The sequence below is a fragment of the Nyctereutes procyonoides genome, unplaced genomic scaffold, assembly GCF_905146905.1.
Source record: "Nyctereutes procyonoides isolate TBG_1078 unplaced genomic scaffold, NYPRO_anot_genome, whole genome shotgun sequence".
Lineage (NCBI taxonomy): Eukaryota > Metazoa > Chordata > Mammalia > Carnivora > Canidae > Nyctereutes > Nyctereutes procyonoides.
In genome coordinates this window covers 38040538-38064088 of record NW_026575134.1, presented here as the reverse complement: position 1 = coordinate 38064088, position 23551 = coordinate 38040538, and the positions used below count along the sequence as shown (strand labels likewise).

At 43.7% G+C, this 23551-nt stretch overlaps 1 protein-coding gene across 1 annotated transcript; it reads left to right on the top strand.

The window, feature by feature from the left end:
• The first annotated feature begins 359 nt into the window (after positions 1 to 359).
• On the top strand, positions 360 to 1313 carry LOC129494105 (olfactory receptor 6Q1). The gene has a single exon (XM_055300808.1). The coding sequence runs from the start codon at positions 360 to 362 to the stop codon at positions 1311 to 1313; it is 954 nt and encodes a 317-aa protein (XP_055156783.1).
• Positions 1314 to 23551: the final 22238 nt, after the last annotated feature.

The window sequence follows — 23551 nt, the reverse complement described above, 5'->3', positions numbered from 1 at the left end:
TGTTATACTTGCTGGGCTCTCTTCTCTTTTATCTCAGTTGCTTATCCTTATCTTCCAGGTTCCAGTTGAGACAACACTTCCTTTAGGAAGTGTTCTCTGATTCCTCCAGACTAGGGAAGCTTCCCTGCTATATCCTCCCATGATACCCCCATCCATATCCAGCACTTGAAATTTTGTACTGAAGTTGTCTGTTTTCTGGAGCTCCTCATGGACTGCATATTCTTCAAGGGCAGGAATAGTGTCTTGACTTTGTTTTCCTCTTCCAAAATGAAAGATGTCTCTGTGCACCATCCTTACTGATTCTCTTTGAATTGTCTTCGTCTATGAGGCTATGAGTATCCTGACTCTTGCTCACACACATGCAGCCATATGCCCAAAACTGGACCCATGTAACAGAGTTTGTCATGGTGGGCTTTGCTGGGGTGCATGAAGCACGCCTCCTCTTCTTTACAGTATTTCTCACCATGTACCTGTTCACCTTGGTGGAGAACTTGGCCATCATCTTGGTGGTGGCTTTGAACCATCGACTACACAGACCCATGTATTTCTTCCTGACACACTTGTCCTGCCTTGAAATTTGGTACACTTCAGTGACGGTGCCTAAGATGCTGGCTGGTTTTATTGGGGTAGATGGGGGCAAGAATATCTCCTACACTGGCTGTCTATCCCAGCTCTTCATCTTTACCTTCCTGGGGGCAACTGAGTGTTTTCTACTGGCTGCCATGGCCTATGACCGCTATGTGGCCATTTGTATGCCTCTTCGATATGGGGCCTTGGTGTCGTGGGGCACCTGCATCCGTCTGGCAGCTGCTTGTTGGCTGGTGGGCCTCCTCACACCTGTTTTGCCTATCTACCTCATGTCCCAGCTGACATTTTGTGGTCCCAATGTCATCGACCACTTCTTCTGTGATGTCTCACCACTGCTAGCCTTGTCCTGCTCAGATGTCACCCTGAAGGAGACCACAGACTTCCTAGTCTCTCTGATGGTGCTCCTGGTCTCCTCTACAGTCATTTCTGTGTCCTATGGCAACATCGTCTGGACGTTGCTGCACATCCGTTCGGCTGCTGAGCGCAGAAAGGCTTTTTCCACTTGTGCAGCTCACCTGACAGTGGTGAGCCTCTTCTATGGCACTCTTTTCTTTATGTATGTCCGGACCAAAGTGGCCTCCTCCATCAACTTCAACAAGGTGGTGTCTGTCTTCTACTCCATTGTCACACCAATGCTCAACCCCCTCATCTACAGTCTTCGGAACAAGGAGGTGAAGGGAGCTCTGCGCCGAGCCTTTTCCCTCAGGTCTTGGAAAGGTCAGTGAGGAGGCAGGTGGGGACCTAGTTTTCTTGTCTGGATTTTCAGAAGGAAAGTGGTGAGGACTATGGGACGGAGCAGTAACCTAGCTAGTCAGGAGTTATGTATTACGTGTTAGTAAAGTAAATTGTTAATCTGTTATCACAAGAGACACTTAACTCTAATGCAGCTTAAAGACAGATTTCCTCTTTTTTGCATGAGTTCAAGGTGAGTGTTCCAGGTTGGTGAGTGGCTCTGTTCAACAGGCATTCAAAGACCCAGTTTCTGTCCATCCATAGAGTCCACATTCCTTAGGATGTTGATAAATGAAGGGCTGTGGGCCAAATTTAACTCAGCACTTCTTTTTAATGAGCTTTGAGCTAAGAATGGCTTTTATACTTTTAAATGATTGTAAACAAATCAAAAGTAGAATAATATTTCGTGACATATCATTTTATAAAATTAAAATTTCAGTGTTCATAAATCAAATTATACTAGAATACAATCACATCATGTATGTTGTTTATGGCTCCCTTTGTGCTACAATGACAGAGTTGAGTAGTTGTGACAGAGACCACTTGCCAATCCCCAATCTAAGGCCTTTTTGTTATTTACATGGTCAATAAAGCATTTCAGGGGGGCAAGAAGGGTGAGGGTAGATTATGGAGGAAACAAACCTCACCTCTTAAAGTTTCTCCACTAGATGTAGAAACCATCATTTCTACTCACTTCCCTTGGTAAGAAGCTAGCCATAAGTCCTATCTAATTGCTAAAAATAATCCATAGCAAGGTGGCCAGGTACCAAGCCCCAATTTGATGATTGTGGAGAAAAAGGAGAGAACAAATTTTGGCAGACAATCAGCAGTTTTCATCACAAAGTCCCCAGAATCACAGGTGATTTTCCATGTGATCCATGAACTTATTTTCTTTGTAGCTACATGGTCTTATTTGAAACATAGACCCATCTGCCCTCTTCACCAAACCGTGCTTTGAAAATGCATTTAAGAAGATCTGTATGGCGATGTCAGCGCACTTGAAGTAAGGCTTCAAAGGCAATTATAATTCAAGTCATTCCCTACGCTTAGATAGTTGTACTCTTAAAGACATTTATAATCACCATTTGAATGTGCATTCCAGCAACTACAGTACATGGAAGAGGAAAATGCTGAGCTTGATTGGGTTTGGGAAGGACAGATTTTCTGTGATAGTGTTTCTCACCTGGCCAAGAATGAGCGGATTACATGATGGTACCCATAGCATCATGGTCTCTACACCCCCACTCAGTGTCTTAGCTGTTGCACTTGTAATGGTCAGGAGAGAGGACACAAAACCACATTTTGAAAGTCATTTCATTTGTTGAATACTATATATAATTTATTGAATATTATATATGTGCTTTATATGCTTTCGGATGATGGCAAGATCCATAAACAGTGCCAAAATGAGAACCTTTCAGGATCAAAAATAAGAATTCATGTGAATGAAATAAGAGTAGAACTTTCAGACACCTTGAGTAGATTTGAAGACAAAATGCATTTGACTTTTAGGTTTCTGGGTGATGGAAACAAAGCAAAACATAATGGGTATATAAGCGTTCTCCAGAGAAACAGAACCAATAAGATATCTATCTATCTATCTATCTATCTATCTATCTATCTATCTATCTATCATCATCATCATCATCTATTATCTATCTATCATCTGTCTATCTATCTATCTATCTATCTATCTATCTATCTATCTATCTATCTATTATCTATCTATCTATCTATCTATCTATCATCTATCTATCATTATAGTGGTATAACTATCTATCTATTTAGATAGACTGAAAGATTATAGGTATTGGATCACATGATATGAAGGCTGAGAAGTCCCATGATCTGTCATCTTCAAGCTGGAGAACTGAGAAAATCAGTGGTGTCTGAGCCTGAAGGTTTGAGGACCAGAGGAACCTATGGGGGTAAGTCTGACACCAAGGCCTAAGAATCAGGGGCACAAATGTTCAAGGGCAGGAGAAGATGGATGTCGAAGCACCAGCCAAGAGAGCAAATTCTCCCTTCTTGCTCCTTTTGGTTCATCTAGGCCCTCAATGGACTAGATGATGTCCACTTGTATTGGTGAGAACAATCTTCTCTTTTCAGTCTACTTATTCAGTCTTCAGAAAAATCCTTGTAAACACTCCAAAATAACATTTTAATGACTATTTGAGCATCCCTTAGCCCAGTGAGGTTGATGGAAAAGATTCACTATCATACCAAGTCATGTCTTTCTCATTTATGATTCTAGAAAGAACTCAAGTTCAAACACAGAATGCTTTCTGGATTTTGATTCTTAAGAACAACTCTATGGGAAGTATCAATGAAACTTACAATTTTGAGATTGTTGAAGATCAATTACTTAAAATGGTAAAAACTCAGAGGCATACTTTTGGAAAGGATCCTATGTACGGAAAGTGAATCTTGCTTTAATAAAATCTGATGCGAGAAACAACTGATAACATAATATGTCAATGTACTTCAATAAAAAAAGAAAAAAGAAAGTGAATAAAAGAGGCCTTTGTGAGTGTGATTATTTACATTACAAAACAATCACTCCCTTTGAAAAAGACCTACCTACCAGAATCTGGAGTGCTGGTGAGGTGCATAGTTATGTGTAAGTATAGATAGTGAAAATTTTTCTTTTAAATTAATTGATTAATTAGCTTCTGGCTTTGTTTTTGCATTATAATGGACACAATGTTATATTAGTTTCAGGTGTACAGCATGCTGATTCAATATTTTTATACATTATGAAATGATCACCCTATAGGTTTAGTTTTCATCAGTCACTAAACAAAAAGCTAGAATAATGTTAATGACTACATTCCTTATGCAATACATTACATCCTGGTGACTTATTTTAAACTGGAACTTTTGATGGCTAAATATACTTTTTAAATATTTTATTTTATTTATTCATGAAAGACACAGAGAGAGAGGCAGAGACATAAGCAGAGGACATAAGCCTGCAGGCTCCATGCAAGGAGCTCGATGTGGGACTCAATCCCAGGAATCTGGGATCAGGCCCTGAGCCTGACACTCAACCAATAACCCACCCAGGTGTCCCTAATAGAGGATTTTGTTTCAGTATTTATGGAATGGCTAGTATGCATCAGACATGAAACTGGGCACAGAATTTGGACAAACTTATAGTTGATGAAAGAAAGAATGAATGGATAGCCTTTTTTTTGTTTTTGTTTTTTTGTTTGTATATTTTTTTATTGGAATTCGATTTTCCAACACATAACACCCAGTGCTCATCCCGTCAAGTGGCCCCCTCAGTGCCTGTCATCCAGTCACCCCATCTCCCTGCCCACCTCCCCTTCCACTACCCCTTGTTTGTTTCCCAGAGTTAGGAGTCTCTCATGTTTTGTCACCCTCTCTGATTTTTCCCACTCATTTTCTCTCCTTTCCCCTTTAATCCCTTTCACTCTTTCTTATATTTCCCATATGAGTGAAACCATATAATGTTTGTCCTTCTCCGATTGACTTACTTCACTCATCATAATACCCTCCAGTTCTATCCATGTTGAAGCAAATGGTAGATATTCGTCATTTCTAATGGCTGAGTAATATTCCTTTTTTTTAATAAATTAGTTTTTTATTGGTGTTCAATTTACCAACATACAGAATAACACCCAGTGCTCATCCCGTCAAGTGCCCCTCTCAGGGCCCGCCACCCATTCACCCCCACCCCCCACCCTCCTCCCCTTCCACCACCCCTAGTTCATTTCCCAGAGTTAGGAGTCTTTATGTTCTGTGTCCCTTTCTGATATTTCCCACACATTTCTTCTCCCTTCCCTTATATTCCCTTTCACTATTATTTATATTCCCCAAATGAATGAGAACATACACTGTCCTTCTCCAATTGACTTACTTCGCCGAGTAATATTCCATTGTATATATAGACCACATCTTATTTATGAATGGATGGCCTTAAGTGGCTTTACTGTAGCAAGTGAGAAGGGCATCTTGACATCTTTTTGATTTCCTCTTCCCTGGGTTTTTCTTTCCCAGCAAGGGAGTTTTCCCCTGATGTGATATTCAGAGCTTGTCTGAAGCCTACCATGCCTACTGGCTGACCCCCTTTACAAGGGCAGCCTCTCTCTTTCCTGGTGTCATGGTCATCTCTCCTCTGGGTCAGGGAATGTAACTGTAGCAGCAGTTTGGCTTCTCAGGTAGGAATGATTTCCTGGTTCCCACAGGACATTTTTCATTGCAGATTGAGGTAGGGACCTATGAACGAGAGGAGGGAGAGTACTAGGGACACTGCATGGCAGACTGAGCAGCATCTGTGTATTCAGGTCTTAGAGGAATTACCAGCATCATTCTACCTCACAAGAACCCTTCCTATCTTCTTCATTCCTCCTTTTCTTTCCTTTACTTCTTTCTTCTTTCTTTTCCTCTTTCCTCTTTACTGTCCTCCCCTTCCTTTCTTGCTCAGGTACTGGGCAAGGTACTCATGCTCCACATATCAGGTACTGGGCAGGATAAGGATATAACTGAAAGAACAGTAGGTAAAAATGTGCTCTTACAAGAGAAGAAGAAAGGAGCAGAGGCAAACTATAAGTATAGCCTGTATCAGTTAACAAAATGGAAATAACCATATACCTATCAACAATTGCTTTTTAAGTTTTTTGTATATATATATTTTTTACTGGAGTTTGATTTGCCAACATATAGCATAACACCCAGTGCTCATCCTGTCAAGTGCCCCCCTCAGTGCCCATCACCCAGTCACCCCAGCCCCCTGCCCACCTCCCTTTCCACAACCCCTTGTTCATTTCCTAGAGTTAGGAGTCAATACTTGCTTTAAATGTAAATGCACTAAATTCTCCTCTCAAAGGAGAGAGACTTGAAACCATAAAACTCCTGAAGGAAAAAATAGTGAGTAATCTGTTGAACACTGGTCTATGCAACGTTTCTCCAGATATGTTTCCTCAGGTACAGGAAACAAAAGTCGAAATGAAATATTGGGATCACACCAAAATAAAATGCTTTTTGCCCAACAAAGGAAACATCAACAAAATGAAAAGGCAAGCTACCTAATCAAAGAAGATATTTGTAAATGATATATCTGATTAAGGGTTAATATCTAAAATATAGAAAGAACTTATATAAGTCACTAATCATCAGGGAAATGTAGATCAAACTGAAATAAATTAGAAATTATATGTATTTTACTTTCCCATTTGCTCAATCGTTACCTTTGCCTTTAGCAAGCTCCTCTGTTTTGGGAGCCAGGGAGTGATTTTGGAAGGTTTTATTTGCTGACTGGCCTTAGAGTTGTGTAAGTCGATAGTCCACCCTGCCCTCCTGTTGACCAAGTACCCTAAGTCAGGTCAATGTGACAAATGCTGTGGGGTGGTTAGAGGTGGTAGGTGCTGTGTGGGCGTAGTCCTGAGGGTGCTCTCAGCTCTCACCTTTGAGAGCCCCTCTGCTCAGATAACGGTGTTGTCATTTATCAGCAACTCTTTCCCAGGAGGAACCCTGAAGTCAAAATGTCCAACAATGGCTGTCTGTCCTCTACTGGTCTGGGAAGACACAGCTATTTTTAATTTCAAGTGTTGCCAGCACCTCTCCATCTTTGGTGAAGAAAAATTCTTTGTGGGCTCTGGTAGTAAAGTGAACCTTCTGGGTATAATGGTGCATCTGAGGCATGGACAGAATGTACAAGGCAAGAGACTGGTGAGGCGCACAAACAGGTGAGTGGGCTTCCTTCATGTCACTGTACTGCTCTCCCACATCTGTGCTTATCAACACATGGAGGAAGCCACCTCATCTTTGCACATTTTATGGAAAAAGAGATGTTTTCTCATCTTTCAAGTTCGCCTTAATTTGCAGTGGTTAGAGAAGTGGAAATCAAGTTAATGGAAATCTGGAAGTCCTGGGTCTTGCCCAAGGACATCTCATGAACAGCCTCATCTTGTGAATATGGGTGTCCCCACATATTCATAGCTCTGTCCCTTCATACATATTACTTAGTTTCCTTCTGCTGCCAGACGTGACTGGTGACTAGGAAACAAACACTCTGAGGAAGCACACATTTTGCACATTTCTGCATCCCACCTTGCTCCGAAGAGCAGAAAAGTGCTTAGTAAATCCTTGAGTCACACACATATACTTGTTGAGTTAGGCCACTGAAGCTCAGTAAGACCATAGGAGGGAGTTTTAGCAATGACCTTAGCTGGGGGCAATGCTGGGCCTAGATACTGAGAGATTCTAGGAATACTTTAGCAGCAGTGAGGCAGCAGAAAGCATGGCCCAGTGCCCAGAGTCCGGAGCCAGGGGGCCTGGTGTGATTCTTGACTCTACTTGAACTGGCTGAGTAACCTTGGATGTGTTATTCTGTCTCCATTTTCTCATCTGTGAAAAGGGGATCTACCCCATGAGGTCATCATAAAGATGCAATGTATTAATACATATAAAGTGCTTGGAACGTTACTTGGCATAGAAAAGCCCTTGTAAAGTGTTAAGTATTATTTATTACTCTTCTAGCTTTTAAAAACCTCACACTACACAGTAGTGATGAAATCATAAACTTCATAAAGAAGCTGTGCCTCATTTGAAAGCATTCTTTTAGTATTAAGAGGACCCACTCTGCCTCTGTTTCTATAATTTTGCTTCGATGTTTGCAGTGGCATGCTGCTGAGTGTTCAACAGCCAGCTCTCTGGGGAAAAAAAGCCAGGATATTTAGGTTTCCTGCTTTCCATGGTGAGCAAGCAGCTTGTACAATTCCTGAAAATTTTACAGGAATCACTAGTAGGAGCCAGTCCTCTCTTCTAGCTGTAGACCTCTGACATCTTTAATAATAAGGGATCTGAGCCCAGGAGATGATGGCTCTAAATTCAGTACTCCTTTCATTAATCCTTGCTTCCTCTGTGCTAGCCTGTGGCTCAGAGAAAGGTGGGAAGGAGTGGGATGGTATTTGGGCATCCTGGCTGTTCATCTGTCAAGGCCTGGCATTGTGTGCTTGGCACAGGTGCCTCCCAAGAAAGGTACATCTTCTGGGGAGCAGGACGTTAGATTCTGACAGGAGGCTAGCAGGGTTCTGGCTGCCAAGGGGGCTTGGTAAGTGGCTGTCAGATCATGCAGTTTGAAGGTAGACAGGTGGGCAGCTGTCATATTCTCATGTCCTGTGCAGTTCTGAGCCCCTTCTCTGGCACCGGGGGTTGAAGCCCCTGATCCAGACCACTGCATCCCTGCAGCTGCTCCCAGAGCTTCCTCACCAGACTGTTCCCCGGGTAGACAGCTAGGCACAATGCCAACAGGAAGTCCTCAAAGCCTGGCATGAGTCCTGAGTGTATGGCCAGGAACAAGCTGCCATTCAGCAAGGTGTGAGTGCTAGGGCCTAGCACAGATGGGTTGTAGTGGAAAGAGGCATAGAAGACTCATGCCCTCCTGGTCACATTCTTCTCCCAAAGGGCCTCAACCAGCAGCTTGAAGTGGAAGTAGTAACAGTCACAGATGATGACCATGGTGGCAGGGCATAAGGCCACTACGTTGGACGTGCTGTGGATGCTGTGGGCCTGGCTGCAGATCCTCTTGGAGAAGGCCACACAGCCACCTCGGTGCCTCATCTCCTTCTGCAGCTGCTGGTCCAGCCTCTCAAAGTTGCCACTGTCAGAACCCCCTAGGCCCACCCAGGTCCAGGTAAAGTGATGCAAGAACTTGGCCAGGACCCGGGCTGGTGGGTGCTGCTGGGCACAGTGCAGAGGAAGGATGGCAACTGGGACTGGTCAGAGAACTGGGGGTGCTGAGATCTGTGACTGATCTGGGGGAAGAAGCAGGGCTGCATGCCCTTGTGGGGGACACCTTACCACCTCTGCTTGGTGTTCACAAATGCTCTCACCTGTCATCCTGGACCTACCCTCACTGCTCCCCTCTCTGCCTTCTATTATTACAGGTTTTTTTTTAAGCATACAGAAGTTGTGTGTGATTACCATCAACAACCTGATGAGTTTGGAGATAAGTGTACACGTGTGAAGCCACCAGTACAATCTGTGCTATAAACTTATTCATCAGTCCAAAGTTCCTCCACCCTCATCTGTATGCTATTGGTCTGGTTTTGTGTGATAAGGGCACTTAGCACACTATTTACCCTGTTGGCCAATTTTTAAGAACATAGTACAGTAATGTGAACTCTAGCACTGGGCTGTGCAGGAGATCTCTTTGTGATATAACTGTAACTTTGTGCTCTTTGACTAATATCTCCCTGTTTTTTCTCCTCTCAGGCCTGAACCACCCACTGAACAACTGTTATCTGCTTCTGGGAATCTATTTTAATTCACCATATAAGTAGTATCAGGTTGTATTAATTCTTCTGTGTCTGTCTGTCTGTCTTTTATTTTTAAATATTATCTCAGCATATTTCATCATCATGCTACATCCAGGTCCTTCCAAAGTCTATATGCTCAGGCCTGGGAAGCCAGTTCCCCTTGAGAAGCCAGTGGGAGAAACAGAGAAGTAAAGTGTGCTAAGTGATTTGTTTTTACGCATTGTATGATCCTTGACATGGCTTGAGAAATAAAGGTTCAGGTGAACTAAACACTTGAATAATCATGAGAAGGATAGAAACTAGATATAGAACTTCTAAAGCACTGGAAGAAAAAAAAGGCTAAAACAATTAGGAAATTTCAAGAAAGGACAAAACAAGAACAAAAGGATAATCAATAGAAAACTATAATAATAGAAATGAACGAAAGCATAGAAACGCCTTCTCACTAGCAAATAAAACTGCTCTCTATTTGTTATTTCTAGTATTATGTCTTTAAATTTTTTTATGGAAAGTTATGACAAAGCCTAAGAGAGAAAGTTACATAAGAGGGCAGAAGAGCATCAAACACACTGACAATCTGAGCAAATGTAAAAGGTTCAATGACTCCAGTGAAGAAGAGTGTAGTGAATTCTCTGTGTGCTCTCTAGATAATCTCTACAGCCTCTTGCATTCTCACTACAAAAGTGATTTATTTTTATGCCTTTGTAAGAATTTCCACATAAATAAGAAACTAGAAAAAGCAATCCTCAATCAGTTACATGTCCTGATTATTGACAGAGAGACCAAGGTCACCCTAACCCAACATTTCCATTTGGAACTTTGAGCCTAGGCTGTTCAGCCATAGAGGCCTCCCATGGCCGACCCTTTGACAGCCAGAGGGTGGCCTGGTGTGATGGCTCTCTGGTTCATGCTTGTCTTCTTGTCCAGAGTATGAGCATTTCTGAGGACAGTCATGGCACACGGTATGTGCAGTTGGAACACAGTGCTCTGTACTGTGAGGAGTGTGCTCAGTAAAATTTTGGAATAATAACCAGCCCCACAATGGGCAGTATTTCTGTTTAGGTGAGGTTCCCTCCTCCTTGATTCTGTACCTTTTTCTACCCTTGGAGTCTGGTCGTCGGGCTTTGAATCCCAAACTCCTACTTGTTAGTTGTGTGAATTGTGCATTCACACAAAGAGGAAAGTGACATTTCCTCTTTGAGTCTCAATGTCTTAATCTGTGAAATGGGAATAATAATATCTACTCCCTAAGCTGTTGTGAGGATTAAGTGAGATAATAAAAATAAAGATAATTATACTAGTAATAGGAAATAGTGATATAGAGCTCACTGTAAGTCAGGCATTTTTCTGAGTGTCTTACATGTATTAATCCATTTAATCTTCATAAGAATTTGATATGTGCAAAGTATCTAAAAAGCAGTTTCCACTAAGGGTAATTACTCAAGCAATGACAGATACAGTTATTATTAAGTAATTTCAACCAATATTGCAGAAGAAAGAATGTGATAAGCTCATTTATACTAAGGTGTGAGTGGCTGACAATAGCTATACATCACTGAACCACAGCTACTGAGAATTAAGTGTTTGCATCTTATTGGATGACTTCTCAGTTGGGGCATTTGAGGCCTCAGTAAAATCTGAGAGAGAAGATATTTAATATTTCTTGGGGTGTCTTTCAGAGCTCACAAGTAATAGTTATATAACTTATTTCCCTGCATGGTAGGGAAAAATAAGTTTTCTCCAATTGGAAAATGATTTCATAAACATTGCTTCCCTGCCTAACAGATTTGAGATGCACTAAGGATCAAACAGAAGTCAAGTCTAGGCCGATGTTTCATGAGATCCAGCAGTGTGGTTAGTAACTTGTTCAACTTTCCAAGTTTCTGGGAAGGGTAGGGAGAAAGAATGAGATCATCCTGGCCTGGGTTATAAATCTTGAGTGCTCTCATCAGCCCTCCGGTCACAGTCTGTTAGAGCACATGTGTCCCAGGCTGTTTAACTCATCAACCAAAAATTATGGGCATTTAGCCTAAGGTTGCCAAAGTTGTTGGAGAAATCAAACCTACGATAGCCAACACATGGAAACAACAGAAGTGTCCATTGACGGATGAATGGAGAAAGGAGCTGTGGCTGGTATATACATAATGGAATATTATTCAACCATAAAAGGAGGAAATCCTGCCACTGGGACACTTGAATGAACCTTGAGGGAATTATGCTGAATGAAATAAGCCAGACATAGGAAGATGCATACTGTATGACCTCACTCACATGTGGAATCTACAACAAACAAAAACCAAAACCCTAACCACCTCATGGAAAGGAGATCAGATTTGAGGTCACCAGAAGTGGGGAAGGGGGGATTTTAAGAAGAAGCCAAAAGGTAGACGCTTCCAGTTCCAAGGCAAGTAAGTGCCGAGGATGCACGTTACAGCATGGCGGGGAGGTGGGGTGGCAGCTGACACCACTGTGTGGCTCACAGGAGAGTGAGACAGCAAATCCTCAGAGCTCTCATTTCAAGGAAACACTTTTTTTTCTTTTGTTTTCTCTTTTTCCTGTATTTATATGATATGATGGCACTAACTGAACTTCTTAAGGTAATCATTTCACAGTATACGTTAAGTCAAACCATCGTATTGTACACTTTGAACTTATACAGTGACATCTGTCTGTTATATCTCAAGAAAACTGAAGAAAAAAAAAAGAAACCATTGTTGAAGGAGGCCTGGTGGCCTCACACTGACATACAAACACCATGGCCTTTCTTTGCAAACTAGAGAAAGCCTCATGACTGGTGGGTACCGGTTTGGGGACACCAAATCTAGCCTAGCACCTGCTAGGGAACCACCCATCTAGTCTAGTCTAGCACCTGCTCTCCCATCCTGAGGAAGGGGAACCTCAGGCCCAGGGAGAGGGAAGTGACCTTTCCAGGTCATGACCTGTGGTGTCCCTTCCCAGCAGCAGTGTGATCCTTTAATGTGCAGCTGGAGGATGCTGACGATTCCCTCTCTGCAGCTGCGTCCTCTCCTGAGGGACTCTGTACATGGACAGCAGTTCAGCCATGGGCTCAGAGTCCAGGGAGGTCATCCCGCCAATCGTCCCCAGGCGTGGTTGCTGGGAGCCACAGTGGAAGTTGTTGTTGGGCTGGAGCTGGCTGGACAGCAGGGCCAGGGTGCTCACCAGGGCCTGAGACCTCGAGATGCAGGAATCATTGACCTGCAGCCCCACAGTGATGTTGGACAGGAAGGCTGGGTCCTCCTCTGCCTCCGACGCAGCAAAGAGAAGGCCCAGGACATTCAGGAAAAGGCAGGTGTTGGGCCTTCAAGAGGGTGAAGGACAGGTGGAGCTCATCCATCAGGATCCATCAGTAGCATTTACTGAGCCACACAAAACAGCCAGTGTCTCCTTGCGAGGAGAGAGGGCAAGATGGGAAGTGGGACTGAATTCACATGTATGCTGGCTGAAGGACTAGGGACTGGGGGTTCTAGAAAAGAGACACACACAAGTAGACACACATGGAAAAAGGCTGGCAGCTTCTCAGGGGTGGACAAAGTGACATACAACGTGACAGGCATCCAGACACACACACAGAGGCACACATGTGCACATAGGCACATATACAGACACACACAGACACAAATAGGCTCACACAGACACAGACACAGAGGCACACACACAGACACGTTCACAGACACACATGCACACAGACTCGCAGGCACACGGACAGCATGGGGACCTCACCCTCAGCCAACACAGGGTGGAGTGGCAAGGGTGAAGGTTCAGATGCTGAGACAGGCGCTCAGGTGTGTGTGAGGCAGGGGGACAGACACACAGAGGCCGGCAGCTGCATGCACCTGCACGCAGGTGGACAAACACTTGTGCAGAAAGGTGGCCGAGGACACAAGCAGAGAGCCCCGAGCAGGTGCATAGACGTGCTGGAGGGCCCCTGACAAACACCTAGGCAGGAAGAAGACAGGCAGATAGGGGGTGCGGGAATATCGGGCCTGGCTACAGACTCCCCGGCCTCTTTCTGGACAGAGCTTGCAGGCTCCCAGGCAGTGCCACCCTGGGAACAGCTCAGGGTGTGTGCAGGCTGGGCTGGCAGGGGCCTGGGGCCACCTTTCTTCCCTTTGGGCGCAGGAAGGTCCCCCATGTGACTTCTCACAGCTCCAGCGCCAGGACTCTGAAGCCACTTCCAGGCCTCCAGCCTTGGCCCTCTTCTCGCCCTCACACTGAAGGGATATGAGCATTGTGCAGAGAGAGAAGGGGGCTCGTCTCGGGTGACTCAGGGACAGGGCGAGGGCCAGGACCAGAAGCCAGCCTGACACCCAGGTGCTCAGAGCCAGGGGCGGGCCCTGCCAAGGGGCCCTGGAGGGTGGGTGACAGGTGTCGGGCCCCCAACTGCAGTGATCAGGAAGGCTTGCCCCTTCCCTCCATCAGGGGTGGGCTGTACCCCCCCCCCCCAGGATAAGGAGCAGACCCATCACCAGCACCGTGGGTGCCCCGGGAGGCTGCTGGAACCTTACTTGTGATGGGTCCAGCGCTGTGTGTAGGGGTGTCACAGCTCTGATAAGCACGTCTCCTTCAGTGCAGAAGCGGTTGGAGGGCCTGGACGTTGGCAGGTAGACGGGGGTTCCGACAGTGTCCCCTGTGGGCACTGCCAAGAGCAGGACCACAAGGACAGCTGGATGGGCCATGGAAGCCACTCCTGAGGCCACGTGGCTGGGGGTCCTCTGAGGTCAGACCTCCTCCAAGAGGCTCGAGGCACCTCTGCTGGGTCTTCAGGGGGCCCCGGAAGGAAGGGGAGTGAGTGTGGCCAAGCTCCGGGCCTCTGCCTGATGTGCCTATTCCTTCAGAGTTGTGCAGGGCTCTGTGACCCCCTTCCCGGCCTGGCCCTGCAGCACCCTGATCCTTGCGTCACATGTCCTCCCGGCTACTAGCTGTCCTCACTCGCTGGCTGAGGACCCGGCAGAGAGAGGGCCGGGCCTGGGAGCTGGAGGTATGTCCTGCCCAGTGGCCCTTCCTTTCTCCTGGGGTCCCTGCTACGGGGGGCTTGTGTTTAGGGTGTTGTCGATCTGCCTGCCCCGGCCCTGGGCCTGCTCACACTCCATTCTTCAGAAGCCAGAATTACCACCGTGAGGCCCCGGGGGTGGGGGGTGGGGGGTTGCGGCCTGCTGGGACCCCCTGGGACCCGCTGAAAGACAACCAGTGAGGAAGCAGCCTGTGGTGTCTGTGGCAATGGCAGTGTCAGTGGGGTGGGTACCCTTGACCTCATGCTTGCAGAGGCACACAGCCAGGGCCGGCTGGCCTGAGGGGTCAGCTTCCATCACTTTGTGGCCTCAGTACTATCCCAGCTCTGCTGTCAATGCTCTGAGCCACCTCCGGCAATTCAGTCCTCTCTCTGGGACCGCGGGTTTCTCCTCGGGGACAGGAGCTCATTGGGTTCCGGGGAAAATCTGCTTCACCAGCAAAGCCTTCCTCAGCACCCTAGCGGAGGCTCCCAGCTCGGTGCCTAACATCAGCGGGGGTGGGGACGCTCCCGGTCATGGGGGGTCAGCGGGGGTGGGGATGCTCCCGGTGATGGGGGGTCAGCAGAGGTGGGATGCCCTCCGTGATGGGGGATCAGTGGGGGTGGGATGCCCTCCGTGATGGGGGGTCAGCGGGGGTGGGGATGCTCCCGGTCATGGGGGGTCAGCGGGGGTGGGGATGCTCCCGGTGATGGGGGGTCAGCGGGGCTGGGCTGCCCTCCGAGATGCGGGGTCAGGGCCTCCAGTTCCGCCTGCCGGGCCCTCTGCGCCTCCCAGTGGTTTCCGGGCTCCTGCAGGGAGCGCAGCTTGGTGCCTGGGGATGAATGGCCTCTGACCCTCCTTTCAGGGCTGAGTCTACCTCCACGTGGGCATGACGGGGGAGCACGGGGGCTGTCGTGACTCCTGACCCTGGAGGCACAGAAGCTGAGGAGAGGCCACGGTGCAGCCTCTGGCTCCGAGGCGAGCTCTGCGGCCGGGGCGACTGGCACCCCGAGCGCCGGGCACACTCGAACACCGGGGACGGGCGGCGGGAGCTGGGAGCCGGGCAGACGTGCGATCTCCGGGGGCCTCTCGTTCCTCTCCTGGGTGGGGCCACGGTCCCTTCCTCGCGCAGCCCGCTCCGCTGTTGGGAAGCTCGTGTTGACAGGGCCCTGTACGTTGTCAACGCTTTCAGAGACAAGGCTGCTAGGGGGGCCGTGCTGCTTAAAGTTTTATTGGGACACAGCCCCAGTCTTTGGTTTCCATGTTGCCCCGGGGGTACTGTGCTCACTGGGGTGCAGATGTGGGACCTGGAAGTGGAGACCGGTCTGCCTGCAAAGCCTAGAATATTTTCTATCTGGTCTTTACAGAAAAGCTTGTTGGATGCTGCTTTAAGACAAGCTGTCACTCGATGAGAAATACAAGGCTGAGTGACATGTGCGAGTTTGCACCAGGTGAGTCATTAATTGCCACAAAGTTAGCGACTTGCAATTAGCACAAATTTATTGTCTCATAATTTCCCAGAAGCGGAAGGCAGACAGACGGTGGGTTTTCTGTGACCTCTGGGCAGAGTCTCCTGTGACTGGAATCAAGCCATGGGGTGGGCCATCCATCTCACCAGGATGGCTTCTCCAGAGGCCAAAGTCCCATCTGGTTGTGGCTGGAATTCACCATGTGGCAAGTGTTTGACGGTGGTGCCCGTTTCCTTGCCGGCTCTGTGCCAGGGCTGGTCTTGAGCCCACCCTAGGTGTCTGCTGTGTGGCCCTCCTCTCACAACATGGCAGCTTCTTTCTTTAAGGTGAGTAGGAGAACAACTCTGTGGCTTTGGCTTTCTCCTGTGGGCTGTCTCCATGAGGTCTGGCCCCTCAGGATAATCTCCTTTTCATGAACTCAGAGTCAGCAGAATAGGGAACCTTACTTTTATGTTCACGTCTGGAAACCTAATAATAGGATTGTTATTATATTCAGATATTAGTAGTAAATCACACAAATTTAGAGTATAGAATATTAATAACAGAGCTATCCATGTCTGAAAAGGAAAAGGGACTGTTTTGGATTAAAAAAATGTTTAAAAAAATCCAATGCAGTGCTTGAAACTAGAATGGATCCTGATTGAAATACAAATCAAAACTACAATGAGATACCACCTCACACCAGTCAGAATGGCTGAAATGAACAAGACAGAAAACAACAAATGTTGACAAGAATTCAGAGAAAGGGGTACCCTCTTGCACTGTTGGTGGGAACGCAAGCTGGTGTGGCCACTCTGGAAAACAGTGTGGAGGTTCCTCAAGAAATTAAAATAGAGCTACCCTATGACTCAGAAATTGCACTACTGGATTTTTACCCCGAAGATACAGATGTAGTGAAATGATGGGACACCTGCACCCCAATGTTCATAGCAGCAATGTCCACAATAGCCAAACTGTGGAAGGGTGTCTTTTAACAGATGAATGGAAAAGAAGATGTGGTCTATATACACAAGGAATATTACTGAGCCATCAGAAAGGATAGACACCTACCATTTACATCAACATGGATGGAACTGGAGGGTATTATGTTAAGTGAAATAAGTCAGTTGGAGAAGGACAATCATCATATGGTCTTACTCATATGTGGAATATAAGAAATAGCGAAAGGGATCATAAAGGACAGGACTGAAATGAGTGGGGAAAAATCAGAGATCAAGACAAACCATGAAAGACTCCTAACTCTGGGAAACAAAACAAAAGGTTGCAGAAGGGGAGGTGGGTGGGGGGATGGGGTAGCTGGGTGATGGGCATTAGGGAGAGCACTTGATGGGATGAGCACTGGGTGTTATACTATATGTTCGCAAATTGAATTTAAATTAAAAAATAAACAAAGTAAAAAAACAAATACTCTTCCGAAAAGAATGGATCCTGATTAAACTTATACAAGAAATAAAATCTATTCCTAGATTAAAAAAAAAAGAACCTGTGACTGTGGATCACATATTAAATTATGTGGTGTAATTGGTCATTTTCTCAGGGGGTGGTAATGATATTATAATATTACAGTTCTGAGGAAGAATATCATTAATCTCCCTGATATTTTTAAAAAGTCTGAAGGGGTGCCTGGGTGGCGCAGTCCGTTAAGCACCTACCTTTGGCTCAGGTCATGATCTCAGGGTCCTGGGATTGAGCCCTACATCAGGCTCCCTGCTCAGTGGGAAGTCTGCCTCTCTCTCCATTCATGCTCTCTCTCACTCTCCAATAAATAAATAAAATCTTAAAAAAACCCTAAAGTCATTGAAGTGTAACAATACATTTGAAGACCTTAATATCATACATAAGTTTTCAGTCTTAATACACCTGAGTTACTAGCCCCAGCTCAAGATTAAACATATCACCTGTTCCTGAAAGCTCTGTGCCCCTTTCCAATTCTAATGACTTTGATTAGTTTGCTTGCTTTTGTCCTTTTTATATCTGGATTCCTGTAGTATGTAGTCATGTGTGTCTGGTCTCTTTCATTCGGGTTATGTTAGTGTGAGTCACCCGGATTGCTACAGTTCACCATCATTTTGATGGAATGCCACTTCTTCACACAGGGTTGAATAAGCTGTAAGGGATTTTTGCTGAATGGAGGGTATTCTTCATTCAATTATTTTTCACATTCAACTGTATAAATATTTCAGCCCCGGTATTTTCACATATGCCTCTTTTGGCCTGCAGTTGGACTATCTTCCTTTGACACATTTCTAAGACAAAACTGTAAAATTATGATTTTTTTTGAATGCTTCGCCAAATTTAAATGCTGATCGATATATATATATATAATCATTATATTGTACACCTGCAGCTAATAGCATAACGTGTGCCAATTACATATCAATAAAAATGTAAATACAGAAAAATGATTGATTTCATCAGCTACTTCACTCCAGTTCAGAATACAATTTTAGACAATTAAAATTTGGAGGTCCATCAAAATTTTAAGATTACGTCTCATGCACTATTTTTGCTTGTTTTTGTTTAGTTTTTTCATTTCTAGGGAAAGGATCAATTTCAGTGCCTTCCATTTACAAGATTTGCTTCTAATTCTAATACTTGGAATTTGCGTGGTGGGTGGTGCCTGGCTCAGTTAGTGGAGCATGTGACTCTTGATCTCCAGGCTGTGAATTCGAGCCCCACACTGGGTGTAGAGATTACTTAAAAATAAAATCTTTAAAAAAAACCTTGGAGTTTTCTAGAGGCTTTTAGAAGTTGAAAGTTTTTGCCCTTTATTCATTACATGCTTTGATTAAAGACACAAGATTTCTAACTGATTTAAATGAATACAATTAAAAAATTGAGAACATTGTAACAAATGAGTTCAATATTATGTAGATCCTTTAGGCTGATTAAAAAGTGGTCTTTCAAAGGCTTATGTGTTTCTACAATCTTACATATAAAGAAGAAGCAGGAAGGAAAGGAACTTCCATGTAGAAGGGTTTTTGTTTAGCTTTTGGTATCTGATCCCATCTTGGTCAAAAAATTTTGTAACTCCATTTCTTTATTTGTATTTATATGAAAATATGTGTAAATATTAACAAATATAGTTTCTATTTTGATGGAAAAACCATCATAACTTGTTTGGATGCAGTTCTAAATTATGTGTATCACAACTGATTCCAAGTATATTTCTGTCCCATAAATTCCATGATTCAATAAGAATATTACTTTTATCATGATACTGTGTTTCACTAAAATTTGTATTTTTAGGGCTCCTGACTGGCTTAGTCAGTTAAGCATCTGCCTTTAGTTCAGGTCAGGATCCTGGGGTCTTGGGATTGAGCCCCATGTCAGGCTACCTGCTCAGTGGAGAGTGTGCTTCTCCCTCTCCCTCTGCTCCTCCCCCTGATCATGCTCTGTCTCTCAAATAAACAAATAAAAAAATCTTTAAAAATTTTGTGTTTTTATTATAACCAAAACCAGAACTGTGGTCTTCCAGTTTGATATTTTATGCTGAATTTATTTACCACAATGTTATAATAATGTCAGATATTTCATCTTTGACAAAATAAACTTTCAACAGCTTTATTTTGATGAATTGGCTGGAAAAATAATTAAGAATAACAAATGATTTTCTGTTTGAAGCACTTAATGACACTGATATAAAACTGTCAACATTTCACTATGTGTAAAGTTGTTCTTTTCTATCAGAGCCAATATATTAACAAGTATTGCTTTTTGTGTGTATGTGTATGCACAAAAATTGGAATTCAATAAATGAGCTAAGTGACCTTCCATGTGAATGAAAAGTCTCACTTCACAGAGTGAAATGTAAATGCACCTGTGATTTTCAATTTTTATTGTGTGGCATAGTCTTTGGAAACAAATATTGATGCCTCGTCAGCAGATTTGTGTCTTCTACTTTGCAAGACCCCACAGACATTACCATGACTTCCACAGAGGGTGATAAACGCTGACAAACATCTTGTGCAAAATACGTGTTCGTCATCAACTTTCTTGTGTAACATGCAATTCTGGTTTTCTTGTTTGTTTGTTTTTGTTTTTTACTTTGTTGCTATGGCAAATGCTTATTGTAAAATATAAAAATGATTCCAAACAATAAAATATATCTCTGTGGCTTTTTAACATGGGAAAAATGGACCAAACCATGGTAACAAAAGCTTGCAGACTACTCTGCATATGCTTTACAGCAGCGCTTCTCCATCTCTGTTTTTTTTATCTCTGTTTTTTTTAATTTATTTTTTATTGGTGTTCAATTTACCAACATACAGAATAACCCCCAGTGCCCGTCACCCATTCACTCCCACCCCCTGCCCTCCTCCCCTTCTACCACCCCTAGTTTGTTTCCCAGAGTTAGGAATCTTTATGTTCTGTCTCCCTTTCTGATATTTCCCACACATTTCTTCTCCCTTCCCTTATATTCCCTTTCACTATTATTTATATTCCCCAAATGAATGAGAACATATAATGTTTGTCCTTCTCCGATTGACTTACTTCACTCAGCTTTATCTCGTTTTTTGCACATTGTACATTTATACCAAAGTGCCTGCCGGTGGACAACCTGTTGGCTTCCCGTGCTGTGGCATGGGCCGCTGTACACCGGGCTGGTACAGCAGTGGCTGCCAGGGGATGCAGTGTGAAATGATTCTCTTACCAACCACCCTAGACCAGAGAAATAAGCCCAACTTAGATCCTTGTGCCTAAGTGATTTTTTTTTTTCTAAAGCATAGGGCACCATGTATGATGTTCTTGGACAGGAGATTTCAGTCTGGAAAGAATCAGGAAAAGAGAGATGAGATATGGCTGATTTGTCTTTCAGATTTAAATACATGTCAAAGTGACCACTCCATTCGCTATATATGTACTCCACATACTCCTAGGTCTGAGTGTGGCAGAAGCAGGACGCATAAGTTGGAAGTCTACCAAAATATTAACTAAAAATGTGAGAGATCTGGGACAAATGCTTACATTGACTAGGGTGCCAGGGCAACAGGTGTAAGTAGAGGTTTTCCTGGGAAAACCTTGAAGTTGTAAAAGTGCTTTTCTTTCATTTCTTTTTCTCCCTCTTCTCCCTCCTTCTTCTTTCCTTTCTTTCTGGATCACTATCTCCTTATTTTTGAAACATTAAAGCCTTTCCTCTCTTGAGAAGAACTGATTACCAAATATGGAGGTTTTTTTTTTCATTTTATGCTAATAGCACTTTATTGAGTACAATTTAAAACAGCAAAATACATTAATCTTATTTGCACAACTCAATTAACTTTGGCAATATATGTGTATGCTTATGTATACATATAACCATCACACAGGTCAACATCTGGAAGATGTCTATACCCCAGAAAACCCCCTCCTGTCCCTGTCTACACCATCATTCTTCCCCTACCCTCCAGAGGCAATCACTATTCTGATTTCTATTCCCAGAGGTTAGTTTTTCTATTTGAATTTTATACAAGTGAAACTGTTTGGTCTGGCTTCTTTCATTCCACATAATATTTTTTGAGATTTGTCCATGTTGCTGTATCATGACTTCATGCCTTTTTAAATTGCTCAATGTGAATGTAGCACACTTTATTTATCCTTTTCTCTGTCTATGGAGATTTGGGTTGTTTCAGTGTTGAGCTATCATGAATAAAGCTGCTGTGAACATTCATGTCAAAGTTGCTTTGGGTGAACATACACATTCATTTCTCATTCATACTAAAGGAGAAGGAATTGCCGAGACGAAGGGTAGGTGCATATTTAACCTCATAAGAAAATGACAAATGGTTTTTCAAAGTCCTACAATTTTATACTGACTACTATGCCAACTGTCAAAGAATATGGAGAAATGGAAACTGTCATTTGTTAAGGAGGGACTGTCAGATGGAAAACCATTTTGTAAAATGGTTTGGCAGTTACTTAAAACTTTAAACACTCACCTATCATAAAACCCAGCCTTTCCACTCCCAAGTATTTGCTCAAGAGAAATGAAACAAATATGTCTACACAAAGACTTGTGCACAAATATCCAGAGCAGCTTTATTTGTATTAGGCAGACATTGGCAATAATTTAATGCCCATCCACAGGTGAATAAACAATTTCTGGTGTATCCATTTACTGGGATGCTACTCAGCAATAAAAAGGAACCAATAACCAAAGCAACAGCATGGATGCATCTCAAAATAATTATGGTGACTCAAGCCAGATGAGAAAGGGTAAATGCTTTTAAATCATGTATGTGAAGTTCTAGAAAATGCAAACACACTATGATGACACAAAGCAGATGAGTATTTGTATGGGGATGGAGGGTGGGAGGCATGAAGCACAAGTGCATGAAGAGACTTTTTGGGGGTAGTGAATGTATATGTTCTTTATATTGATGGTATATAGTGGTAATAGTATATGTGTATATATGGAGGAAATGCCAATTCTACACATACTTCTCCAGAAAATATGAAAGGAAGGAACAACTCTAGATTTATTTTTTGTTTTTTTTTAAAGCTATCCTTATTGAGGTTTGATGTAAAATAAACCTCGCATATTCAAAGTGGTTTGGAATTCATGCAACATCACTCTTATTCTGTTAGCCAAATTGGGTCACAAGGCCAGCCCTGATTCAAGGAGCAGCGAACCGGGATCCCTGGGTGGCGCAGCGGTTTGGCGCCTGCCTTTGGCCCGGGGCGCGATCCTGGAGACCCAGGATCGAATCCCACATCGGGCTCCCGGTGCATGGAGCCTGCTTCTCCCTCTGCCTGTGTCTCTGCCTCTCTCTCTCTCTCTGTGTGTAACTATCATAAATAAATAAAAAAAATTAAAAAAAAAGGAGCAGTGAACCACCTCTCGATAGAAAGATAATTTGTAACTATTTATTCCATCACACAGTTGTTGCTTGAAGAATCTAAGAATGATAATATATATCCTTAATTTATTACAAGCTACCCTGAGTTAATTTTATATCATTTAGCTTTCAATGTAAAGTCCTTATAATAGCGTAATTATATTTTTTCCTTCCCTTTGACCTTTGCGTTATTACTATCACCTATTTTGTCTTTGTGTTATAAACTGTACTATAGATTGTTATTATTTTAAACAGTCAATAGTTTCTTAAAAATTTGGAAAAAGCAGTCCTTTATGTTAACATATATTCACTCTTCTTTTTTTAATTTTTTTAAAGTTTTTATTTAGTTATGATAGAGAGAGAGAGAGAGAGAGAGGCAGAGACACAGGCAGAGGGAGAAGCAGGCTCCATGCACCGGGAGCCTGATGTGGGATTCGATCCCGGGTCTCCAGGGTCGCGCCCTGGGCCAAAGGCAGGCGCCAAACCGCTGCGCCACCCAGAGATCCCTATATTCACTCTTTATGGTGTTTTTTTTTCTTCCTATGTGCTATTTCTTTTATATTTTATTTTATATTTATATTTTTTATTTATGTTTATACTTATATTTTATACCATATTTATGTAGTTTGGGTCTGCTGGCAACTTTTTCT